The sequence below is a fragment of the Xiphophorus hellerii genome, chromosome 12 (genome assembly GCF_003331165.1).
Source record: "Xiphophorus hellerii strain 12219 chromosome 12, Xiphophorus_hellerii-4.1, whole genome shotgun sequence".
Lineage (NCBI taxonomy): Eukaryota > Metazoa > Chordata > Actinopteri > Cyprinodontiformes > Poeciliidae > Xiphophorus > Xiphophorus hellerii.
The window spans coordinates 30,174,379-30,201,341 of NC_045683.1; the positions used below are offsets into that span (position 1 = coordinate 30,174,379).

The 26,963-nt window shown below is 38.2% G+C and overlaps 1 protein-coding gene across 1 annotated transcript; it reads right to left on the reverse strand.

The window, feature by feature from the left end:
* Nucleotides 1–1,402: 1,402 nt before the first annotated feature.
* ift81 (intraflagellar transport 81 homolog) lies at nucleotides 1,403–26,396 on the reverse strand. Its single transcript, XM_032577838.1, has 18 exons — nucleotides 25,930–26,396; nucleotides 25,741–25,844; nucleotides 23,618–23,798; nucleotides 23,439–23,528; nucleotides 21,923–21,988; nucleotides 21,534–21,644; nucleotides 19,893–19,977; nucleotides 18,516–18,679; nucleotides 18,329–18,424; nucleotides 16,258–16,404; nucleotides 10,292–10,441; nucleotides 8,013–8,141; nucleotides 5,596–5,685; nucleotides 4,835–4,921; nucleotides 4,646–4,717; nucleotides 3,767–3,852; nucleotides 3,486–3,531; nucleotides 1,403–2,170 (listed from the first exon to the last, which is right to left on the reverse strand). Exons 1-18 carry the CDS (start codon nucleotides 26,071–26,073, stop codon nucleotides 1,988–1,990), a joined length of 2,031 nt encoding a protein of 676 aa, XP_032433729.1. The 5' UTR covers nucleotides 26,074–26,396; the 3' UTR covers nucleotides 1,403–1,987.
* Nucleotides 26,397–26,963: the final 567 nt, after the last annotated feature.

Genomic DNA, 26,963 nt, shown 5'->3' on the forward strand with positions numbered 1-26,963 from the left:
TTGGATTTGCATGGAAGTAATAAAAAGCAAATAAACAAATCATGATCAACAAAACCCAGTTGAACAACTGTATGCAAATACTTAAGCCAAACAAATCAAATGCAAGCGTTTGTTTTTTTTGTATCATCTTTATCATGATCTGGTAGAAAACACTTTGCAGAAAATCCTGTTCTTTTCCGCATTTTTCTGACTTTTGATTTGATCTAATAGACCAATGCGGCATCACAAAACTGAATCGACAGCAAAATGATACATTGCTGACATTTTTCTGTACATGTCATACGTCAAATTGAGAATCTTACCATGACTTCTCGGTTGGATTTAGGTCTCTACTTTGACTAGGCCAGTGGTCTAAACCTGCATATAAACTACTCCCATTATTTTTGGACAATAAAAATAATGATACTTATACTTCCAACATTAATAGCAATATTATAAAAACTGAGAAGGATTCTGACATTAAATGGACCTAAGAAAGATTTTCATTAACTATTTGAAAAAGAAAAAAAAAGAAAAATAGAAGTGTTGATGGTAGCATCTTTTTTTTTTTTTTTTTTTGTCTTTTGGCTGTAAACAACTTATTTCCAGTGTCTTATTTTAAAAGTTTGACATTTTCTTTTAACTTTAAAATCTAAAATAAGTGACAGATTGTGGTTTCTAAATTGCACCACAAAAAACGAATTTTACATGCTGGCTTTTTATTCGATTAATTTCTCTACATTTAATAAATTCAACTGTATTTTTTTATTAAGCTATATATTTAAGGTATAAATTCTTAGTCCAAGCCATACTCATAGATTGAAAAGTGCCAAGCGAGATGTGTAGCATTTTGTATATTGTTAAATTAGAGACAGTCGCTGAACAGACGAACAGCAGCTCAGACCACAGAGAGATCATTAGCTCAGGATTACGTAACGTGATCTTAACAGAGTATTATTTTGCAGGCTCTATAAATCCAAATTATCAACAAAAACTGTTCAAGCTGTCAATTTGTTGAACAGGTAGCAGAGTATTATCTCAGCTTCGTCTCGGTTCTTCATTCAGCTGCTGGATGTTTCACAGGTCTGGCGTACATCAGCTGTTATCATGTCTTAATAAGGCGGCAAGAAGTTTCGATGTGGCGGAGCAACAACAGCGTGGCAATGCCCGGCCGCACACGAATGCACACCTCGTCTGTTGGATTGGAGAGCCTTGAACGCTGTCAGCAGCAGATTAAGTTTCTGTGGCAGGCAGAGTGCAACCCTGAAGCATCCGTGCAGATAGTTGGAGTGCTGTGAACACCGTGAGGCACTCAAACGCTCCAGAGGTTATAGGATTTCTCCAATAGTCATAGTAGAAGTTGGACAACAAAACACCAGATACTCGATCTCCCCACGTGAGTAAAAACTGTGGAAAGTGGGCAGACTTGTTCACAACTGCAAACTTTAATGCAATCAAACACATAGAAAACACAGTTAGGAACTGAGGATCGATCATTTGAATGTCGGTCAATGTTATCAACAATTAGAAATGGACAAAGGATTTAACAAGCACAGGAACCTCTTATCCCCCAGCGGTCCTGGTGGTCCCAGTGAAATCCAAAACTGGACCCCACAATCCCTGCACATGGTCATGCTTTGTGCTGCCAAAAATAGCTGACCGCTGTCACACCCCAAGTGCACCACTTTGTACGCCGATATGTTTGGACACGTTTGACTGGAAGAGTATCCTTAAAGGCGTGTAAAAAGGGATTGACAAAAGAGAAACCCCTTGACCAGAGACGTGTGTCCTTTAAGATGTGGTCATCGCCAGAGGTCAGAGGTCTCAAAATATAAGCTGTCAAGTGAAGCTCAATGTCTCCGGTCCAAGACACTTAAGAGAGGGAGAATTAACGCATTTTTTCTGGAAACAATCAAGTCTTCACAATGTTTTGGCCGTGTTACAGGAGGATGAAGAATGCAAAGTTTCATCTAGCGTAGTAAACAGACAGCGTGGGAGCATCACGTCTTCAGAGAACCAGCCTGTCCTCGCCTCCTTCCTGAATGACCTGACCAATAGAAACCTGGTTCTGAGCCTTTATGAAGCACTGCCTCTTGCACTCCATCAGCTGCTCCAGGTCCCGCCACATCTTCATCTGCTCCATGTTGGCGCTGTGGTTCTCCCTCACGACCTTCTGCTCCTCACGCAACTTCTGAAATACAAAGATACAAGTACAAAAATAAATAAAAGGCATAAAGTGACGCAAATTTAAGGTTTTAAAACCGGTGAGTAGATATCTTTTTCAAAAGTATATCATATCCAACATATCTTCACACACCTAATTAAACCTTAATAAAGTGTTCTATAATACAACTTTGTTTTTTTTTTATTGATGTTTTAATGAGAATATGGCTCCAGTGTATCATTTGTCTTCTTTTTCTCCAAAGGTGTAAGTGTTTGTTTAAAAAAAATCCACAAATAGATTTTCTCAATTGTAGGTTTGGTCCTTGCACCTTGATTTAAAGAACACCAACTAAAGTAGGGCTGGGCGATATGGCTTAAAAAATAAAATCTCAGATTTTTATTTCATACCAGATCCGATTTTATTTGATTTCTTTTCACTTTATTTTCTAAAAAAAAATTACAAGTGACAGAAAATATTTTCAAAAAGTGGCTTTTGTTCCAATCCCTTCTTCTGTCAGTCGTATGACGGATTTTTAGTGACAAGCTAAAATAATTTTTGCTTTATTACAAGAGTATGCTCATTATATTAGCAGAATGAAGACAGTTTTATCAGAAAAATGTCCTAAAATTATAAGAGAAAATAATTTTGATGAGAAAATAAAAAGCTTGTGGAGTTATCAGGATATGATATGACCAAACCATTGCATGTGGTTTTCTTCAAAATAAAGTCATAAATAAATGGCTTCAGAGTCCTGCAATCTGATGCAGATGTATTAGAAGATGAAGCATTTGCTTATATGTAAGATGGATCTCAAAATCTAATTTTACAAGATCCTCAGCAGTTTTCATTTTAATTTGGTGTTATTTGTTGTGTTGCAGTTATCATAAAATTACTACTTTATTCTTGTTAAATTATAACTTTGTTCTCATAACTAAAAAAAACAATCATAGCATTGGTGCTAATATTCTATCGTAGTGTTGACCTGAATTCATAGAAGCTGTAAAACACGCTTGTTAAACAAGATGGCCGCCCTGGACGGGCTGATGTCACTCTGAACTGTGGAAACCCAAAGAGTGCATTAACGGAAAAAAAAATATATCCAGATTTTCCAAAAGGTAAATCTTCAAAAATTCTATTAATTGATATAAAACAAAAGGTAAAATTCTAAACATGAGAATATCTGTAGCCTGAATCTGTAAGACTCCGGTGGCTGTGTGAGCTTCCCGTAAACCTTCGTTTCCAATCTGTCAGCCTTCAGACTGTTTTTGGCAGAATAAGGGAACATTTCCAAGTACAGATCCTCTGCTTCATCTTAGTCAGCGTTTAGATCGTCTCCTCTCACCTTGCCAAGTAATTCCTGTTCTGCAATGTTCTTCATGTACACTTCCCTGCAACAAAGTAGGAAAAAAAACCGGATGGGGTGAAAAAAGTAACTTTTCACCTGGTGATTTTTTGTTTAGAAAAGGTGTGGCACGTCAGCTTATCTTTATTCTGAAAGGTGTGGTAATCTGACTTTCTTCTGTACAGTCAGTAGGAAGTGTCAGCAGATTAATGCTTATATAATGAGAGTCTTGGGTAAAGAAAAACGGCGAGCAGCTGGCAGGCCAAGACCCACAGGCTCACCTGATGGTCTTCTTCTTCTCCTGTGGATCAGATGACACATAGGCCTTCATCTCTTCAGCAGCACGCTGAATTTGCATCTCAATGATCTGCAGATGACAGAGATGCAAAGATCACCGTTTTAATTGTGGTGTTTGGTAACCAAACACCCACCGCCACAGGTCTCTTGAAAAATGTTCCCACTGTAGATGGTACAATAACATTTTAATGGGGCAGTATTGTCTATTTTCCAGGCCGTTCTATAGCACAATCAAGTAACTATGTTAACTTCAGTTGTTATAAAAATGCTGTATATACCAAATATGACTTAAAAGAATTTTGACTTTGTAATTGAACACCTTAAAATTGGGCCTCTGTCTCTTTAAAAACGCCTGCTCTTTCTGAAACTCCGCCTTCAGGAAGTCAGCACAACATGGCTCCTGTATTAACCCTTTAACAGCATTTTACCAGCGTTTCACTGAGATGTAGATCCTATAATGAGCTCAGCTGGTGTTTGCTAATTGCTGCTGGCTAGTCTGAAGGAGCTGAGTGGGAGAGTCATGGGGGAGGACTGCTCTGTGAGGCTGCTCTGAAACTGCAGCTCTGAGGAGGAGCTTTGTTCTTGAAGGCGGAGCTAGGTTCACCCAGGTGTTTTGCACAACTAATAGTTGCCAAGGAGATTAAAGAATGCTCAAACATGCATGATAGAATCAAATCAACACTCCAGGTATGTTCATGATGAACGAATAACATTATACCATGATATAAAGCTAAAACAAATATTGATTTTACATAATACTGCCACTTTATATCTTTCTATATTTGTTTAAGGAATAACAAATCCAGTGTGGCAAACAGGTGCTTTTCTTCAGCAATAAACAATTATTTAGCAAAATCACTGGCCTCTGACATAGAGTTGATGTAATGGTATCGGTTTTCTTTCTGGGCCATCTCCTCCCTCAGCGCTTTCACCTCCTGTGATTTGACAAATGAGGACAATTTTCATCATAAGCAAAAAGGACGGAAAACATTTAATACTCTCATCAGCCATAAGAAGCGTGAAAAACAAAAAAGAACTAAAATGAACTTTACTTGTTCCAGTTTGGATCTGTTGCTCTCCAAACCAGCAGCGCAACTTTCATACTGGGCCTTCTTCTCCTCATACTCCTGATTCAGCTCCTGATGTGAATGCGTTCCCATGGATTGGGCAAAAGAAAAGAAGGAATAAAAACCAAAACAAAACATTACCAACAAGTAAATAGCAGGAAAACCAAGAAGCGCAGAAGTGCAGGATAATGTCTCAGCTGGTATTTTAGCGGTTTCATGTCCAACAGGCTCGAACTAAATCTATTTCTGTCTTCCTGTATTAGCAGACGTTAGCCATTAAGATGAAAGAGCAATTCTGGGAACACATGTAGGAAAATCTAATCCTCTACTCCCGCTCAGCAATGTGGGGGGTTGGGGAGGCTTTCCCATTGTGTATGTTATTCAAGGACTATGTAAATCGTCCCTAATGGACTTTATTCAAGATAACACACATTATGAGTTAAACCCCAATTTGTTTGCATGGGACGACGTTAAAATCCCTGCATTTGTTTTTACGTTAATGACAGATTTTGCTCCAAGACATTCCAGTGCACACTAAGAGCGTTAAGTGAAAAATCCTGATGTGTTATGGTTCTGGTATCTTGGTGGGATGAAATTATTACGTCCCATTCATATCCTGTTAGTCACCCAGGGGAGCTGTCAGCGACGGCCTGTTTTAGTTGAAGCTTTTTGTCGGAATCCGTTGCATATAAAGGAGTGACCGAATGGTTACGGCGGCAGAGCCTCGAGGTTTTGCTGACACTCACCGCTCGCCGCTGTCTCAGTGACCTCAGCTCTTTAATAATTGGTGCGAGAGCGGATTTCCTCTCCACAATCATCGAGTTCAACTTCTTCACCTGAAAAACCACATGGCAACAACGCAGACTGCATTACAGCAGGGAAAACGTGACAAATCTCAAAGTAAGACATCTTAAAAAATAGGCAAGGATAGAAGGGAGGTGGGGAAAAGGGCATAACTCAAATTGAAGGCCTTTTAAGACCCTTTAAAGATCATTATGAATGAAATTTAATTCCTATAACACGACAGAAACGTGCAAAAGAAAATTGCACAACTTATGTAGTAGTAGTCCAAGCTATTTAGCACAGAATGAGCATAGCATCATACGGATTGGCAGTTGAAGTGAGCCAGTGGCGAAGACGAACCACATCCAGCCAACTATCAATAAATTTACACTTAACCATACATGCAAAAAAAACTAGCTAGTAAGGGTATATTAGCAGCTGGTTAGCAGTAGCTTTTACTGCCTCAAGACACAGAACGCAGTGTGCAGCTCAAACGCTTGCCTGACAGAAAAGTAAACTACATAAAATATTCTAAATCAAATAGTCCTGCCATGACGAAAATGTAAGACCTGTGATTGACGTATTTAAGGTTAACTTACATTTTTCACATGAATTTAAGACATTTCAAAGCCTCAATTTTAGCCTGAATTTAAGACTTTTTAACGCTGTGCAGATGCCCTGTAGTCGCAAAGCCATACACTGCCAAATCAACATGTAAAAGGAGGATAATATGTTAATATGTTCAAAAGGTTCATTTGTAACAGTCCAAAGAACAAACTTCATAGTTAGATTGTTTTGTTAGCATAGCTACAATCTGATGCTATGAGTTTCATCTTTGAGTTTGAGCTCTGTTTGTTCACAAATACATCTCAGTAAATTGTAATGATAAATGATTGCTGTTGAGGTTGTATAATGAAACTCTCATAAATCTCTTAGATTTCTCTGAATCTACATTGAAATGCTGTTAGTGGTGCTGAAGGAAGAGAAGCCCCTAAATCAAACTCTCCCAGAAATAATTAGTGAAATGCTCAGTGCAGCAAAGACATTTTCAGTCGACTTATGTTAATAATAATTGAAAATTTTTTTTAAAAAGAAAACCAAGCAACAAAAGATTACTTTAAATCTGAATCAGTCAGGGTTCTGAATTAATTCGGACTCACTTTAAGAACCAAACACTTCTTCATAACTAAAGAAACTGCTGCTGAAGGTAAGTCCCGTTTCAATTAAAATAGGATTCTAAGTCAGTGTAGAAGCTTTTAATTGTCGATGTCTGTATCCAATGTGAGAAAAACTCCCGTGGTCTACATAAAAGTTGCCGTCTAGCTTGTTGTGACAAGTCGAAACGCGCCATGAGTCATGACACACTCACACAGTGAGCCAGCATGCACCTCTACACCACAGCTCTGAAACTGAAGCAGCCAAATATCCAGTTGTTCATTTTGTTAGGTCAACGTGTGCTACTCGCATGGTACCAATCCTATCTGCGCAGTAAAAAAAAAGAGAAGGAAAAATATAAAAAGAGTGACGATGATGATGTTGGCTCCAGTCTAGCAGGTTACAACCGTAGTAATAAAGTGAAACTGCTTATTGTGAGCAAAGCCCTCAGGCAGTACTAGTACCTTTTGAAAATGTTCCTTTCACAATTTTAATCCTGCACAACTTTGTATCACATGATACAACTTCACTATGTTAACATAACATAGTGAAGTTGAGAAAATGTGAACAAGTTCAAAGGCTATGAATACCTTTGTAACTGTGAGTAGGAGAATAAAAGAGGGTTGAAATAAACAATCCCCCACATTTACTTCCCCTTTATGTTAGCTATATTGTCTGTTTTAGTCTGGAGAAAATGGCAGCCAGAACTCAAAGCTCAAACATATGACAAGACATATGACATGTTTATTCTTATTCTTCCAAAGTGACAAACCTACACACTAATGATTTTGTTGCACCTCTGATTATCAACAGTAACTGTATCAGACTTTAAAATGTATAAGCTGTCCTTAAATTATGATAAAGTATTTATTTTGAATGACTTTTGATATTAATAAGGAAATAATGTTAGCTTTTGTGTCTAATGTAATTCAAAATTCCGTTATTTGGTTTAGGGAGGATGTTCTGGGAGTTTATGTGGAAATGTCTCCATTTTAATAAGACAGCCGAGGGTCACTCAAGAGTCCTTTGACAACATTAATGACTTTTTTTCTTCACCAAAGAGTGGAATCTGTACCGTAAAAAGAAACAAAACCAAAAAAAACCCCCATCATTCTCCAAATAAATAGAGAAGTCTTAGAAGCTGGCAGTCTCCATCAGTGTCCTCTCTTGTTTTGTTCTATAGTGAGCCAACTGGTTCCCACCGGTGAGCACTAGGCATACTCACCATTTCAGACATGTCATCCAGAGTGCGGCCCTTCTTCTCGTCTAGGTCGCTCTTGATGGCGGAGACCCTTTCCAGCTCCTCCTGAGTGTCGCTGTATCCAGAGATGCCCTTCTGGGCCTCCACGGTTTGCTGCGACACACAGAGTAGGGTAGCATTTTTAAAAAGGTCCTAATAAAATGACTCATATCCTGTATCGTACACAAACGCAGAAGGAACAGTCAGGAAAAGTGTCGCAACAAACAATAACAGATGGAATAATATATTATTCTATCGATGATTCTGACCATTTACCGGATTTGAAAGAATGGCACATTCTGCAGATTTTTCATTCAACCACTTAAGCCTTTTTATACAATATTAGAAGCAAGTTAAAAAATGCAAATAAACAAATAATTTAATTCATTTTATAAATAAGAAAATAAACATTGTATAAGCTAAAAAGCAATAGCGTAGCATTCCTTTAATATGTGCTTGATCATTCGTAGCTAAGGATGCTTTGTAGCTAAAAAATAATTTTAACATCTTTTAACAGAATTTGAACAGAGTGAAGCTAAAACTTTGTCACTTGAGGAGATCTGGGTAGAACATATCTACAGACAAGAAAAGATTTTTTTCTCTTAAATGTAAAATGTGTTTATATTTTGTACAGTTTTGCTTAATTACCGATTTGACTCTGTTGTTCTTTTAGCGAGTGGCCTTTTATTGAGTCTGTATGCCCCAGTTAACGATTAATTGATAACAAAATTAGTTGACAATAATTTCAATAATCGATTAATCATGACTAATCGTGACTAATCTGATTAATCGTTTCAGCCCTATGCAACTTAAATACTGAAAAACTAAAATATCGTTTTTTTAAATACAAAAGTTAAAACCTATTTTTTTTAAAAAGGAAGAACGCCATAATCAAGGGCAATAGAAGGTCATCTGTTACTTAATGTGGTGTCTAATTTAAAAAAGGCTGTGGAATGCAACAAGAATCCAGCTGAGGAAAAAAAAAGAAAAAGAAAAGCTAGCCCCTGTAAAGAAGAGGACGTGTTGCCAGCCTGCCATGTGATCAGAAGGGAAAATTTGCTTTAACAAATCCTAATGTGGGATGCAGACAGAGGAGGAGCAGCAGATGCAGCTGTCAGAAATAGCACCTTGGCCTGCGTCAGACAGGCCGTCAACAAGTCAGGTAATCTGACCGCGCGAAGGTGTGAAGCCATTTCCACGAAGCTTCTGTCACTTCACTGTAAAAACAAGCTGCAAATGGAGAGAAAACTGCGCATTTGGAGAAGCACACGGTCTGAATAATGCAAGGCAGAGGGATTGGTTGAGAAGGCTTTTCTGATCTAAAGGATCAAGGAAAGCAGTAGGGAGGACGCCATCTGGCTCTTTAGCATTTTGGCTAATTCAGCTGGTCAAACAAAGCAACAGTTCAAGGTTAGCGCTCAGTACAGAGTCAAAAACAATGAACACATCAAGAGAAATTTATAAGAGAGAATCCAAAAGTTTCTAATGAATTACAGATTTTTCCAAAGTGTGGGCCATTTCTAAAAGACAAAATATAGGTACTTATTCTCCTTTCTCCTCTTCACATACACATTTTTTATGAAGGCAGTTCTAGAATAAGTTTGGCCACCAGTGAGGATGAAACAATCAATCGGATTAATTGTGATTAATCAATTATTGAAATAATCATCAGCTAATTTAGTAATCCATTAATCGTTAACTGGAGTATATAAAATGAAAAAAAGTCATCTGCTGAAAGAACAACATACTCAGAAGCCAAAACTGCACAAAAAGTACAAAACCCTTAATCTGGAAATAGGCTCTACCGAAAACTCCTCAAGTGACAAGATTCAAATTCTGTGAAAAAAAATACATAAAAATGCGGTTATTAAATGGTTAATCTAAAAAATAATCAACCGATCAGCCCTACATTATTGATTCTAAGTTAGGCAGGAAGGCCTGAGTTTTTCACATGTTGATGTTAGTATATATTTTAGATGCAGATGCATTTTTTTTTCTACAAATGATCAAGCATTCACTGAAAGAATGCATGTTATTCTATTGTAGGCAACAAATGTTTATTTTCTTACATGAAATAAAGTCATTTAATTATTTGTTTGTTTGCATCTTTTGATGGCATTCTTATGTACAAAAAGCCTTAGGTAGTTACATGTAAAATCTGTAGAATGTGCCAATTCTTTTAAATCTGAAAAATCGATTAATCGTCAAAACAACCAATAGGGTAATGGATGACCACAGTAATCGTTAGCTACAGTCAGAGTTACCAGTTTCTGCTGGACGGCGTCGTGTCTCTGTCTGAGTATCTCCTCTGTCCGTTGGAGGACTCCATATTCTGCTCTCAGCTCAGCAATTTCCTGCCTCTTCTTCTTGTAGGTAGTTCCTTTGCTGCGCAATTTTGCCACTAAGCGTTTCAGCTAAACAAAAAAACAAAAGCAAAAAAAAAATAAAAGAAAAAATCTTAATAATTGTCTTAATGCAATGCAGTACATCAACAACATTTCAAAACTGTAGAAGAAAAGTGCACTTTAAGCAACAACAAATATTGCAGAAGGTTAAATTGTCTCAGAAATTATTGCAATAAATGATAATTTTGTCATTTTGAGAACATTTTCAACTAATATTAATAATAACAACAGTAATAATAATAGCATATTAATGCAAGAACACCCAGTCATAGATAAACACATAAACATTTTATTTCGGAAGAATATTTAACACTGGAACTGGAAAAACAACCAAAACAACAATAATTCAAACGGATTATGAAGTCTCTGCAACTAAAATTGCATTTCAAAATATATTAGGGGACGATTGTTGTTCAACTGGAAATTATCCAGCTCATTTTAATTTATTGTGCGGTTAATTGATTTATTGATTATTGTGACAGGCCCAACTGTGACCCTGTAAAACAATGAATATGGCAACAATACCAAAAACATCCACAGTTTGTATGGAAAATACAGGATGAAGTTGACAACAGCTGAGATAGTGAAAGGCCTCAGGAGGAACTGATGTGGGGAGCGAAGGGATTAGAGAACTACAGCGGGATAGTGGGAGCGAAGGGGATCCGTGTCACGATCCGGAAGTTTACGGTCGGCCGAGGACGGCAAAAAATCTCCATCGAACAAAACAACTTGTTTGGAGTGGATATTCGGTCAATCTCCACGCCGCAGTCTGCCGGGACGCGCTGAAACTCCTCCACAATGAAGAGCAGCTATAAATGACCACAGACACAGGAGAACAGCCCCAGAAATCACAGAATGTGCTTTGAGTCCCGCGGGCATCCATGAAGCCAGAACTCTGTGTGTGTGTGTGTGTGTGTGTAGGGGTGTGTGTGGGGGTGTGTGTGTAGGAGGAATGGCCGGCTGCGTGCAGTTGTGCATGCACGTTTTTTCTTTTGCGTATTTTGGGACGTCAAGGGCAGACGCGGGCGGTGAGAGGAGTTAACGCGGCAGACTAATCCAGCATGGCGTCCGCACGACATGGTGTCCCCAAACGCAACAACTGCTGTGAAACCGGACTGCAGCTCAGCCGGTGGTCGTAACTCGGACATGCAGCTCATTCACACCCAAGGTGTCCCGTGAAAACATTCACAGGAACGTCTACGCATGCTCGCATGTCTCCTGCAGCTTTGCTCTTTTTTGTTTTTTCTGTTTTTTGGGCTATTCTTTGTAAAATAGCTCAAGGTCAGTCACTTCCGCTGAACAGCTGTGAATGTCCTGCCACAGATTCTCTGTCGGCATTAGGTCAGGACTTTGACTGGGCCTTTGATCTAGGGTTGGGGGGAAAAAAAATCAATAACAATATGTGTCTTGATAGACACGTGATCAATATCAACACATAATACGTCCGAAAGAATGTTTAATCATTTCACTGAACTCCGAACCCCAACCGCACAGCATCCAGGAGGATGTAGGCAGAGGAAAGGGTTTAGCCGCAACTTCTCACAGCGAGCCACACAGGTGGCATCAACTAAATAACTCACTCTGGTTACCTAGCAACAACCTGTGTGTACAACACTCTGTACACACAGCTGAACCTTGTTAACTAATTAGGTGAATGGTAACAGTTATCGGAGTTAAGGGGCTAAATACAAATGCACACCACACCTTTAAGATTTTTATTTGTTCTCAATTTTGTACTACTGTGCAAAATTTTCCCTTTACATCAGATTAAAGGGGCGGTATTATGTGTTTTCCAGACATATATTGCCGTTTCACAGCACAATCAAGTAACTATGTTAACCACAGTTGTTACAAAAATGGTTTAAATATCAAATGTGATTTAAAAGAAACTCAAATTCATAATTTAACTCCTTGAAACTGGGCCTCTGTCTCTTTATAAAGCTCTGCTTTGAAAAACTCATCACAACATGGCTCCTCTGTAAACCATTAAACAATGTTGTTTTTTTTTTGTTGTTTTTTTACCAGCTTTGCACTGTGAAGTAGCTCATATGATGATCTCAGCATGCACAGTTCCAACAGGTGTTTGCTAATTGCTGCTGTCCAGTCAGAAGGAATCAAGGCAAGATCGCAAGTATATTTTTGATGAGGGAATAACTTTGTAACACGATGTAAAACAAAAAAAATAATTTATTTCACATAATACTGCCTCTTTAAAGAGAAAAAGTTAAGTGTGTGTTTGTAAAGTCAGAAGAGTGTGAAGAAGGCTTTAGCAAACCACTCCACTAATACAGAATAGTATATTTTTGATCAGATTGCATACCTTTCAGGTTCTCCACTTTACTATAAAAAACATTGTGACACAGATTTAAACAGCTGACGATGCATCTGATTTGAGACTTGCTTCCTGTTACCGGCCAAACATCGCCAAACAGATGCAGCGTTGGCCCTCAGAGGGTCCATGCAGTTGGCTGGAGGAATGCGATGACACACAGTCGTCAGAATGGAAAATACCTCTGATAAAGTGATCATCTCCCCTACGGCTGATGGCCCAAAATGACACAGCAGTCTGATAAGCAGAATCTGACCAAACATTTTCCACTAACTTCATTCATGCGACGCTTCCAAGGACATCTTTGTCTCTACAAACAGCTTCCACTTGTAGTTCAAGTTAGTTTTAGTCTGCCCATTTCAGTTTACTGACTAAAATATGAACGTGTGTCCTTGCAAAAGTTAGCTGACTTTTTAAAGCTGCAGGAAGTAACTTTTATGGAAACAATATTTTTCACATATTAGTTCTGAAAAAAGGTTAGGTTGTGAAAAAGGTTATTCACATATTACTCCTCTAATTTCTCCCAGCGCTAAGTAGAAACAACCAATCAGAGCCAGGAGGCGGGTCTTAACGCTACCAATCACAATCTGTGGCCAGGGGCGCGGTAGAAGGGGAAAAAGTTAGGACAATTCCAAAGGCCCCTGACCGACAGGGGGCCACCATAAATTATTATTTTTTTCTTCATAGAAATAAAAAAATGGGGCCCTGTCAACTACAAACTTAATGATATCATGTTTTGTAAATTGTTTTTCAAAGTAAAAAGTAAACGTTACCACCCCCAGACCAAAAAGCACATCCATATTTGTACTGAACCCCCCTGGATCTGCATGAAATGGTTCGTTACAGCTTAGCGGTGACGGTGCTCAGCAACAGTTAGAACAAAACAAGAACAACTGAAGTTACTAATGCTGCTAAGAAAAAAAATATAAAGTCAGGTTTTCAAAGAGAGAGAGAGAGAAAAGACAAGAGTGTCAATTTGGAGCCCAGTTTTTCTCCAAGCATAACCAGCATAACCCCACTCCTGTCCCAGTGAATAAGGTGAGCTGCATTGTGTTCAGTGATGAGCTAGTTAGCTTCATTCCAGGCAGTGATAGGGTTTTCTCTCACTTTGCCCTTTTTAGAATTACACAACAAAAATATATTTATTACTGACAGAAATTCAAATAATCTTTATAAAATAATTTTAAAAAAGCCTCCTGTCTGGACTGAAGCCAGTCCTGACAGTCCTACCTTAGCTTGCATTTAAATTACAGATATCTATTCCCACATAGATTACTATGCAGTTATCTACTGCATAGATAACTGCATAGTTATTTATGCTGCAGTTATATACGTCGCACTTGTCTATACGCCAAACTTTGGGGAATTTTTGTGACTGACACTTTTTCATAAGCTAAATATGCTTGTGCGGTGAGTAAAAATTATTTTTACAGACTTTTAAACAATTAGATTCAGTAAACAGCCAAGTATGAAACAGCCAGTTGAAGCCAATGGACCTTACCAAGCTCCGCCCACAACCGACCCACGTGACCGCAAGTCTCACAAACAAAGCCTCACAGCTCGTTGTTTCTACGTAAACATGACTCAATTAGTGCATCATTTCTACCGGATTTTCACAATATATCAGCTACTAAATGGACAGAGGAACTAACAAGTTCATGTCATCATCTGGGAGGAGGTTACTGGTTTCTCAGTCACAAGCTGGTTGCAAACCTGAGGCCAGCAGGTGTCAGTCAGTTATGGTAGATCTGACATTTGGTTTGATGACGTCAATATGAGAAGCTACAGACTGATAGGAGGAACCAAAGAGCTCTGTAAAGGTAAAGGCAAATCTTCTGAAGTTGGGATATAATTAATTTAATTTCACATAATTATCGCGGTAGAAGCCATTTGTTTGTTAAAATTTTATGAAATATATTTGTTCTATTTGATGTTTGTTATGAATGACGTAAACTCACAAAGGAACGAGGTAATTAGTCCAACGTTTAGAAACTACAGCGGCTGTAATGCGCCACAGCAAAGGTAAACAAAGGTAAAATAACCCGAACAGGTGATCAACTCAAAACCACTCCTACCTTTTTACTCTCTCTTTGTAGTTTAAGCACACCTGTTACCATGGCAACCGCCTGCGCCCCGCAAGACGAGCAAAGATTACGTTAAAAACATAACATTCGGTCCGTTACGATATCAAGTTTCCAGGCTTAATATTTATTTCTCGATTATTAATCAGCGCTTCTCTGAACACAGCGATGGTTGATTGACTAGCTGTACTTGGTGCTAGAGCGGCTAACACGAGTAACAGTTTAGTCCAAAGCCTTTTCTGCTAAAATAAAATCTTTAGTGTATGTTAGATACAGACACATTGCCTATTGATCTGTTTAGCTAACGTAAGACTGTGTAGCAGACAGGCTTCAAGGTGTAGAAGTTGTATCAGTTCTGCCATTACGCTGTACTTAGCTAACGGGAAGCTTGTGTTTGTGAGACGGCCACGCACGTGAAAAGTGGCTTTTCATTGGCTGATGCCCATTCTACGTGGTCACATGTGTGACCGTCTCACAAACACACTTAGCTACATACTGCAGCTTTAAGAAAAAGCTCTACATTTTCTAGACCATCTAATCTCATTTTTTCTGTCACAAGAGGATTTTTTGCTACGTGGTCAACTTTCCCCTCCTCTTCCTGAGCAGAATAAACATGCTCAAAGTAATTTTTCCACTGATATTTCACTGTTTCTATAACTGATGTGCAACAGTAAATGTTTTACTCTTGCTTTCCTCGTAAAGCCAAGTTTTGAAACTCACCTCTGCAGAAATCACAGTTCTCATCCCGCAGCCACGTACGTGTCAAACGCTGCCCCACTAAAAACCATCAGCATTTCTCCACTAACACAGAACCACGTACGGTCAGCTCTTTAACTGTGCGCAAAGACTTTCGGAGATACTTGTCAGGAAAGTTTAAAGGAGACCATGCTAGCAGGCTATGCAACAGGAGGGGTTAGCGGGTACATCCTCAACATAAAATATAAATAAAGACTAATGTTTCTGTAACCCAGCTCCACTTCACTAGTCAGAGATGACTTGGACAGAAGATTTGTTAGAGTGCAGATAAAGGAAAAAGGCCAACTCTCAGGAAGTTTGTCCAGCACAGTTCCTTGTTCTGGATATTCTCCCTTTTGTGTTCTATTTATGGCTTACATGAGAATGTGGGGGAAGAGTGGGAAAAAAGAAAGGGATAAGTAACGTTTGACAGTGAGCCTGTCTGTGTTTGGATAAGGGCAGAAATAGCCTCTCGAGTTTTCAGTGCTTTACTAATCTTCTTCAACGTACTTTGATAAAGCTGAAAGTGAAATGTCCTTTTCGCCTTTCGGTTGCCGACAGAAACATTCCCAGACGTCCAGCCTGGAAGCATCGATGCGGCTTCGCTGAAACTCGGGAGATGCCCCATCTTTGACTGATTGCGTCACCCTGTGACGGCTGCAACCGACGGAACCGTTTACCTCGTCACCGCGGATGACTTCTTCCCCGTTTGAGCCTTGTCCCTGGCTGCTCCTCTGCTTCAGCTCCCTCTCCGCGGCGGCCAGCTCCTCCCTCGCTTCCTGGAGCTCCTCTGCCTTTGACTCCTTCTTTCGAATGATGATAGAGGCCTACGAGAGACACGTTGCATCAGATAAACAAACATAACACGGAGTTTACATGGAGTCAAACAGAGGTTTTTGTTTAGAGACTTTTCAAACTCTGGGTCAATTTGTCCCCAAACAATCCCTGCATCCAAAAAAACCCCCTAAAAATAATGACAAAAATAAATAAAGTTAATTTTTCCATCGGTTTCCTTGGCAGATAAGTAATTCTGAAATAGACTTTTCAGAAATAAACAGAGCCTTCTGATGGTGACGCTGCGTTCAAGCCTGGCACTCTCTATTGCTGTTGTCAAAACCACCTTTGGGCAGTTAAATAGGTTGCATGATAGCTTGTGGTTGACACAAAAAAAAGGATATGGCTAGCTTGTTTTTTTTTTTTTATAACCAAAACATGAGCTACTCAGGAAACATGAGCTCAGTGGAAGTAAACACTGATATGGAAACAATCGAATTCTTGAATTTAAGGGAAAGGACAACCTGTGCAGGTCGAGCTGGGAGTAAACCGGCTACAAGTGTTGTTTCTAAGAATAATGTTCATCAGGTAAGAAAACACTTTCTGTAGCTTTAGCTTGACTGGACTTTCAGAAAACAACTTCTGGTGAGGAAATTAACCATAGATGAACTGGAAGAGTTCATGTGGTGAAACAGATTATATGTTTGGAGTTAAACACTGGCAATTTATGTGGAGAAAAAAACTGAGACCTACACAATCATGTCTATTGAGATCAGAATAACTATACAGGTCAGAGGCAGAGCAGAAATTGCAATATTGGAACCTGAATGTTAATAAAATATAAGTTTTATTAAATATAGTCTCTGTCGTACATTATGTTTTCCTGTTGTGAAAGGAGACTGGCACGTAGCGCTTTTAAATCCTTATGAAAGAAACCAGTTTGTTATGTTTCCAAACTAATAAGAAACATACGAATCAACCAAAACTGATTCGTATTGGTTGATGAAGGGGAAAAATTTACTGTATTGGATATTTTCATTCAGTAACGCTGTACTGACCATGACTGGAGGGAAAACAGGCCTACAATACAAGCTAGCTATAGCATAACACTACAGGTATAGCATAACACATAAGCTCTAACACTAAAAGAGTAGATTAAAGGCACGCTATAGGAAATGATTTTGTTGTGCTGTAACTCAAAAGAATATATTTAATTTTGAAATGATCTGATAGTCGTCACAACACTGAAAACAAAAAGAAACAATGAAATAAACATTATTAGAAATTTTACTAATAACACTGGTCAACAGCCAAAAAATTGTCTGGGTTTTTTTCAACTGTTTTACTGTCATTTTGATGAGCTAAATCCAACAATCCCATTGGTTTTACTCAATCAGGTCAACTTTCTGAACTATGGAGCAACATGAGCATCAAAACTCATGACTTGTTCTCACATCTGGATCGGTTTCCTGACAATCTGGATCAATGAGTGACGAGCAGGAGGAGAGACTCCATCAGGACAGAAAAGAGACATAATGTTCACTTCCCATGGACTTACCCTGATCAGTGTTTATTATTCAATTTATAGAAATCCAAGTTTGTAACATTTAATTATTAATACACTCTGTTAGAAAACAAGTTGTTTTTTTTTATCCTAAAACCTTTTTTGGGTGAGAAATATTAGTTTAGTCCAAAAATCAGATTTCTCTAAATCAAATTAGAATAAAAACCTGACCTGATTGAGAAAATTGGATGCCATTTTTGATTCAGTGGTGCAAAAATAGTCCTAATTCAATTAGTCCTGGGTTACAAAAAAATATTCTTTGTATAATATATCAAATTTTGAAAGCATATGAATGACTGATATTTGTCGGGAAGAGAACCTTTACAGATGGGATATTTTATAACATTTAACTGTGAAGGAACAATCCACTGGAACAAAATAGGCCCAAAATAAAAGACATCTAAAAAATGCACCTGTTGCCTATAGAGGGTCAGTTTGTCGTCCATGGGGTCATTTCTCATCATCTTCTTCTCAATCAGCTGGTTTATCTGAGAGTCGACTTCTTTAATCTGTGACAGTGAGCGTTAAAGAAAGTTGAACATTGACTACATCAGCACGTTGATGCATCAAAGCCATCAGACATCACATGCAGGTGCAGACCTTGCCCTCCATGTCCTGGAGGTCAGCCTGGCCCATTGCAGGCTCTGACGACACCTTCTGCATGTACTGCACTGTGCGCCGCAGGCCCTCCAGCTCTTTGGGGAGTTTTTCGGTGACCATGTAGGAGTTGATCTTTATTTCTTCTTCAAGTCGCTTCATCAAGCCTGAAAGAGACAGAGGTTTGATTTTTAACACTTTAGAGCCTTCACGGCATTTGGTTATTCGAAAAATAAAAGGCCTGCAACAAAACGACTATTTTAGTTATTGATTAATCATCAGAATAATCGTTAGAATAATCAAAAGATTAATCGATCATTAAAATAATTGTTCAGCTCTACATTATTTTTCGGATGTTAATATAATTTGTAACTCTTATACAGCATTAGAAATACAATACAATACTTTGCTTATTCTTTTGTAACACTGCGTTCAAATAAAGTCAAACTCAACTCAGCATTAAAAGATGTGAATAAATAGTTAATTTCCTTTCTAAATGAAGAAAATAAACATGTTATTGCCTAAAATTACATTCCTTTAGTGAACACTTGATCATTTGTAGCATGGGATGCATCTGAAACTAAAAAAAATAACTCTACTATCAACATGTAAAAAACTCAAGCCTTTCAGCTTGATTTAACATCAGCACAGGGTACAGCTAACCCATATTTTGGATTAGGGTTGGGGTCAAAGGGCGCTCAATAGGAGTTTTTGTTTTTACTGAATTTGGACCACATGAAGCTAAAGCTATGTTGCGAGAAGAGCTTTGGGTTTTTTTCATTTACAGAGAAAAGTTTTTCTAAATCAAATGCAAAATGTATAATTTTTTTGGTACAATTTTGGCTTAATTATTACTCTGAGTATATTGCTCTTTCAGCCAATTATAAGTCTGCATATTCCAGTTAACGATTAATCAATGACTAAATTCATTGACAAATGTTTCGTCAATGACAATTGTTTGTAAAGATGCACATGCAGGACTCCTGCTAAGCTATTTTAACAAAGCAGCCTGATCGCCGTCTGCAGAGCGAAGGTCAGCTTAGAAACTGAATGTGTAAATCTCTCCCGCCGCTTAAAAAGGCCAGAAAAAGTCAACATAGCAGCCAAATAGGATATATTATAGCACATCAAATTTCAATATTATCAGAGGATGAATGCATATGTTAGGTTAGAGATTCTGCGACAGACTGTCCAGGGTGTACCCCGCCTGTCGCCCGAAATGTTCGTTGGAGATAGGCACCAGCAGCCCTCCTGACCCCACTAGAGACAAGGGTGTTAGAAAATGGATGGATGGAAGGATGGATGTAGTTGAGAGATACCCGTCTGTCCTCATACACGCCGCCCAGCTCCCAGAGACAGCGGGATCACAGGGCTACTCACTCTCTGGGTGGGCGTCAGCCGCTGCTTGACGCAGATCCTTCAACTGTTGCTGTAACCTCAGGAGTCTCTGCTCGGCCTGAAACAGCTGATCACACAAAAGCAATGAGCAATAGCAACAGGTAGGACGCTGCTGAATGAACTGAATGCATTTTCCCCTTTCAAATTCCGATTAAATCAGTCCACTGCGAAGGCAAAACACAGCAGGCTCTCAGATAAACGATATTTTAAATATTATGACTTGCGTATAAATCTACTGCATAAGAGAAGAGAGCATGATTGGACCTCTATGATGGGACTATTATAGTTTATTTTACTTTAAGGGGAATATGTCATGTTTTGGAGCCAGATAACCCAAATATCTTCAGAGAATGAAACGTAAATAAATCTCAGCTGGCTTTTCCGCTGGTTTCTGAAGCATATATGTAATTTGTAAACAAATTTTTCTGAAGCAAAAAAAAAAAAAAAAGATTCCCACCCATTCAAACAGGAAGGATACAGATAACAATGTTAATGTTTTATCTGGAAATGCAATCTAAGTATAGATTGGATTAATGCACGGCTGCTTATTAGACACCCAGTGGAAGTGAACACAAGGAGAGACTTTTTCTTGCTTAATATTTTTACTGCTTAAATCACAAAGAAACTGTGGTTGCTGTTTATGAGGACATTTTATCTGGTACGAATTTGATTTTGTTGTTTGTTCTTCACGTCAAATTGTGAAGAGAACTTTGACTACAGGGACCCTATTACAAAGGATTCTGATGCTTTCAGAAAATGGTCAGAAACTGTAACATCTAACCTGAAAGTTGGCGGCATTAAATATTGTTGAATTGGAGTCGTTTTCACAACTGCGGACCACAGAGTGCTTTTAAACCCCTAAGTAGAGTGACAGTTTGTTAAGTCTCCGAGGTACCATGTTCCGTCATCTCTTTTTAGTTACATTTACGAAGGGCTTCTCCAGGACACCACTTACTTAAAAAGAAAAGTGAGATTTATATCACTAAACTGCAAGCACTTTATTGATATCAACTGAGGGTCTTGTGGAATAAACAGGGGAGAAAATAGCAAAAAATAACATTTGCGATAATACAAGAATCAACTTTGTTTTGTTTTTATTTACTACCAAAAACTGAAATTGATCATGACAGCGACAAATCAAAATTCCTGTCATGACATTTTTCAAAAGAAATGATAAACAATGCACCTCTAACCTCTATCAGATGTCCACTAAAAAAGGGAGCAGTTCCATTATACTTGTCACATATAAGCTTAAAAATGTCCTAAATGTACATACATATCTAAAAACGCATTAAAGACACGTTTAGATTTAAGAAGCGGATTAGAAGTGAATTTTTGGCTTAAAGAGAAGTTAAATTAAAAATCAGCAAATTCACTGCTAATAAATTCTCTCTCTCTCTTAACTGAAAGTAACTGATATAAGTTGCTCGGTTTGTAAAACTTGTAAACCTCTGGAATGGACATAGTTTCCGATGATTTAATCTTAAATTAGGCACATATGTGGTATGTATAATGTTCTTTTAGAGTAAAACTGCTGAAACAAACTCTATGCTGCACATCTGTGTTGTCCTATGCAGATATATTTAAAGTGTAGATAAACTTAAAGTGATCTGAAGGCTTCACCTGATTCTTCTGCTCTTGCTTCTGATGAGTGAGTGACTCCTCTCTCTCCTTCTCCACTCGCAGCTGCCTGGCCTGCTCCAACATTCGCTGATGGTTGGACACCGACTCCACCTAGAGGGAGCAGCAAGTTATAGAGGCGACGATGTTCATGACGCAAGGCGGCACCTCTGTCAGAGTCAGGTTTCGCCTTCCGGCAAGAGTCCATAAGTGAGACCCGTTAACTCAACACCTGGCTACTTCTCAGACGTGTTGAAGCAGCTGAGCAGCTTGTCAGAAGCCTCTCGAGTCCAATATGGAAGCTGATAATATACTATGTCTGAGGCGATGTTTTCATTCGGCGATTAATCTAAAGCCTTCCAGACTTTACTAAAGCAAACAGTCTGCCTTACCCTCCTCTTCAGCCTCTCCACACGTTTAAGGAGTTGATCTTTTTCTTCCTCCATGGCATTAATATCCTGTTGTAGCAGAAAAAAAAAATCATGTCAGTGAAGCAAGCATGAGGTGAATTGATGTCACTGATTCACAGTCTGTTTAAAAGTGTGGACACGAGTTGAACTTTTTTGTATTTCATGTTACAACAGCAAACTTCTATGCGGTAAAACGTTGCTTTACGAAATACCGACTTAGTGGGACTAAACGCAAATTCAAGCCACACATTTTAGATTTTTATCTCCAAAACATTTAAAAGACAGTGCACCTTTTCCCTTCTATTCCATAATTATGTAGGGACTAAAACGATTAATCAGATTAATCGTGATGAATTGATGATTGAAATAATTGTCAACCAATTTAGTAATATATTAATTGTTACCTGGAGTATACAAACTAAAAAAAAAGCCATTTGGTTGAAGAACAACACACTCAGAGCAGTAATCAAGCCCAAAACTGTACAAATATTTGAATTTAAGATAAAAGAAGCTTCATCTGTAAACATATTCAACCCAAAACTCCTCAAGTGGCACAGACTTAGATTCATCTGGTTTAAAAAAAAAAAAAAATATATATATATATATATATATATATATATATATATATATATTAGCACTCACTGAGAGCGTCTGTAATCAGAACTGTGACTATAATAATAATAATAATAATAATAATGGAGGAAGGGGGTTGCAGTCTAAGAGAGAAATTCAAAAGATTGACTTTTTTTTTTTTTTTTTACAATGCGATCAGCTTTATTGGAAGTGGATGGAAAACAGTGCACTAATGTACGATTTCCAGGCAAAACCAGAAATCTCAAAACAGAAAGAGAAGCGCTGGCACTTGTATTATATTAGCACCTTTTGCAATCCAGTGATTAAATGGTGAATCCAAAAATGAATCAACAGCTAGCCCTGCGCTGTTTTAATTCTAAGTCAAGCAGAAACGGCTGAGTTCCCAAATGTTGACATTAGAAGTATTTTTTTCCTGGTCCAGATGCATCCTTCACTACAAATGATCAAGTGTTCACTCGAGGAATGCTGCGTTGTTACATTTTAGTCTGTAAAATGTTATGTTTCTTGTTTAAAAAAAATAATTTCATTAATTCTTCAGAAATTTATCTTTTAATGCTTTTCTAATGCATAAAAAAAGACTTACATTAAAAAATCTGCATAACGTGCCGCTTTTCTCCGCTTAATTGATGAATCGTCAGAATAATCAACAGAGTAATCGATCACTAAAATAATTGTTAGTCGCAACCTTATATTTATATGCACTACTTTTTAGTGGGGAAATCACATGAGATCCCAACAAAATACATTGACGATTGGGATTGTCGTGTGTCAAAGTTCAACTGGTGTTAATACTTTACATTTAGCAGATAAAAAAACCACTCTTCTTTAACAATTTTTTTCACACAGCACAGCTTAACATCAAGCGCTATTAACAAACTGTCAACTTGATCTTTTTTTATTTTACCCTTCTGATTTCCGCCGTGGAGAAGCCTGAACTCCTCAGATGCTCACGCTCCTTATGGTACGTCTTAAATCCTTCCACCAGCTCTTCATACTGTGAACACAGACTGTTTGCTTTAGAACCTTTTGCGTCTACAAACACAAAAAATGACATGGCGACTGCTGCGTAGCTTCACAACACACCTGATGATAGGTGTCGTTGATGATATCATCCTGCAAAAACTCAGCGGGCACCTCCAGCTTCACCAGGAAACGGGCCAGGTAAGCCCTCTTCTTTAGCTCAGGGACTTTCTGCAGTAACCAGTGGAGGATTGGATGAACCACAGGTTTGCTGCCAGTCACCAGACCCTGTCTGAAGCTGCTTCTGTATAAGGAATGGAAAAGCCTTTCTGCATTAAATCAAAGACAAAACATGAAATAATAAAAACTATGGTCCGAATTCTGTCTATTGTAAAGACGCAAATACAAATGTGCTCAATATATACACGAGTGTGTAACTGTAACATGGATTATGAACAACTAAAGGGGACAAATTGCAAAGGCAGACATGGTAAAATAAGATTCTTATTATATCACACGCAAGGAAATTAAAATGTAGAATATGGGTTTGGATTTAATTGACAAAAAATAAATAAAAATAGACAAATAAGCACATAAACAACACCTGGTTCCCAATGTTATGGATTACTGAATTACTCGGGCAATAACAAAATTCTCTAATGTAAAATCATCACAGCAATAAGACCTGTTGACAGATTGTGATAAACAATAGTTATTCTAACTTGTTAGAATAATTGTTAGAAAACTTTTTTTTGTTTTGTTTTAGTTCAGTTTTTAGAAGGGCTGGACAATAAATCAATAACAGTTTACATCGCAATGTGATCAATAGAATATTCCATATGCTATTTATAGAATATTCACTGAACTCTGATCCAGAACTGCACTGCATTCTGGGGGATGCAGGCAGAGGAAAGGTTTTAGCTGCACAACTTCTCACAGCGAGCTAAGCAAGGTTGGTGGCATCGACTAATTTTCTGACTCCTTGGTTAAAGAGTGAGAGAACTGAGCAGGTGACTTGCGCAGCAGCAGTTTCATGTTGCCTCATAACTGCTTCAGAATAAATAATGTGGAGTAAAAACTGTGGATAAAACAGGAAAGTTCACACCACAAATTTGGCAGTATTTCAGATATTAACACACACACACACACAAAAATAATAGTTATCAATATCAACTGATATGAAATGCTTATATTGTGGTTTGTTTTCAGCCATATTGTTGAGCCGTAGTTCTTTTTTTATAGTACTATTAACATTTTAAGATAACACCAAATGAAAAAACATAAACGTGCCTTGCAAAAGGATTCACACCCTTGAACAAACATCTAGGTATTTTCTTGGGGTTTTTACATGGTAGACCAATAGAAAATGATGCTTCATTGGAAGGTGGAAGGAAAATGATACAAGATTTTAATTAAAAATGTGTTGTGTTTTTTATTTAGTCCACTGTGTTAGGACTTATGGCTGCACAGTGGCGCAGTTGGTAGCACTGTTGCCTTGCAGCAAGAAGGTCCTGGGTTCGATTCCCGGCCGGGGTCTTTCTGCATGGAGTTTGCATGTTCTCCCTGTGCATGCGTGGGTTCTCTCCGGGTACTCCGGCTTCCTCCCACAGTCCAAAAACATGACTGTCAGGTCAATTGGTTTCTCTAAATTCTCCCTAGGTGTGAGAGTGTGTGTGCATGGTTGTTTGTCCTGTATGTCTCTGTGTTGCCCTGCGACAGACTGGCGACCTGTCCAGGGTGTACCCCGCCTCTCGCCCGGAACGTAGCTGGAGATGGGCACCAGCAACCCTCCCGACCCCATTAGGGACAAGGGTGAACAGAAAATGGATGGATGGATGGATGGGTGTTAGGACTTTGTAGGACTACTTTTTTTTTGCAATTGCCTAAACATTTTCCCCAGTCTCATGTTCGTCTACGTAAAAGCAAGTCTTTGCACAAATTGAAACTGAAAATGTTGGGCATATTCACTCAAGTGAGTGTAGACTTTAACAATTTGATTGAATTTAATTAGAGCTATATCAGAGTAAAGCTAGTACTAATATATGCTATAGTTTCCAGATGTTTTTTTTTTGTGTAAATAAATAAATCTTATCTAAGAACCGCATATTCTTGTATTTACACTTCACAAATTACAAGTTGCAACTTGATTTTTAAAAAAAGTGTTAAGAAGTTCTAGAGGTATGAATAATTTTCCAAAATGCAAATAATGATTAACGTGGGTGTATTTGATGGATAACAACACTCACACGTCAGAGAGGTTCCCAGGAGGTTTGTATTTCAGCATCCCCAGCAGCGATGACATCCTCTTCACCGTTTGCTCAGGCATTTCTTCTCGGATATCCATGGCTTGCTACATGAATAATAAGACCAATCAAAGGTGTTAAATATAAACAATTAATTCACAAACGGACACAAACATTACACTGCCCATTTACCTTTGGGTCTATTTCAGCCAGAACATCGTTTAAAATCTGTAGTAGCTGCATAGGCTCTAGAGAATCAAACGTGATGAGGTTAAAGTTCTTCCTGAATGGCTCCATGTTCAGTTGTTGAACGATGAATTTCAGCTGTTCGCTCATAGTTGGAGTTTCGATGTGTGTTTCCTAGTTAGACGAGCTCTTCGTGTTGTGGATTAGCTAGCTAACCAGCTAACGCTAACGTTAAAAAAAAGCCCCCCTGTCGATAACAAAGTTAGCCTAGCTGGCCTGACCGACACAAAAGATTATTTAAAGGGTTTCTGGTAACGTCGGCACCGACTAACAAATCAGATTTTTTATGTCCTTTTCACGCGTTTCCGAATTGCTAAGTCAATTAAAAAAAGAGCAGAAACTGTTGTCATATACTCCATGGATACCGTACAGGCGTCATGACTTGGTTGCTAACAGGAAGTGCCATATTGGTTAGTTCAATAAAATTGGGTTTTCTATTATATCTTTGACTTAATACCAGAAGCAAAATGTATTTAAAAACATTCATTATTATTATTATTATTATTATTATTATTATTATTATTATTATTATTATTCATTCATTTACAAAATATTTAGTAAGGCACAGACATAGAATATTTCGAATGTATTTTAGTGCTGAAATTTACACTAAACATCAATATGACCCTGAAGTTAATATCGAAGTCGCAGCTACGTTTACATCGGACTATCTTTGACCTTCTTAAAACTTGTACTATTAATTCATAGTAAACCCGCTAAGTATTTACCTAAACGTGGTTTGTAATTTCGGAAGCAAAAATTAGGGTATCTTAAAGCTTTTTTCCCCAGGGCCCAGCTTGAATGCTCCAAAATCCAGAAAGCACAAACTTAATAGTGAGTTTGTACTTATTTATACATTTATCTAACTCCCGTTCACTTCTTTCATGACTTTTAGTTTTGTTGTGCTACCCCAAGAGAAAAAGAATCCCCCATTTGTCCACCCCATTGATAACTTTCTGGAGCTCACCTGACTAGACCAA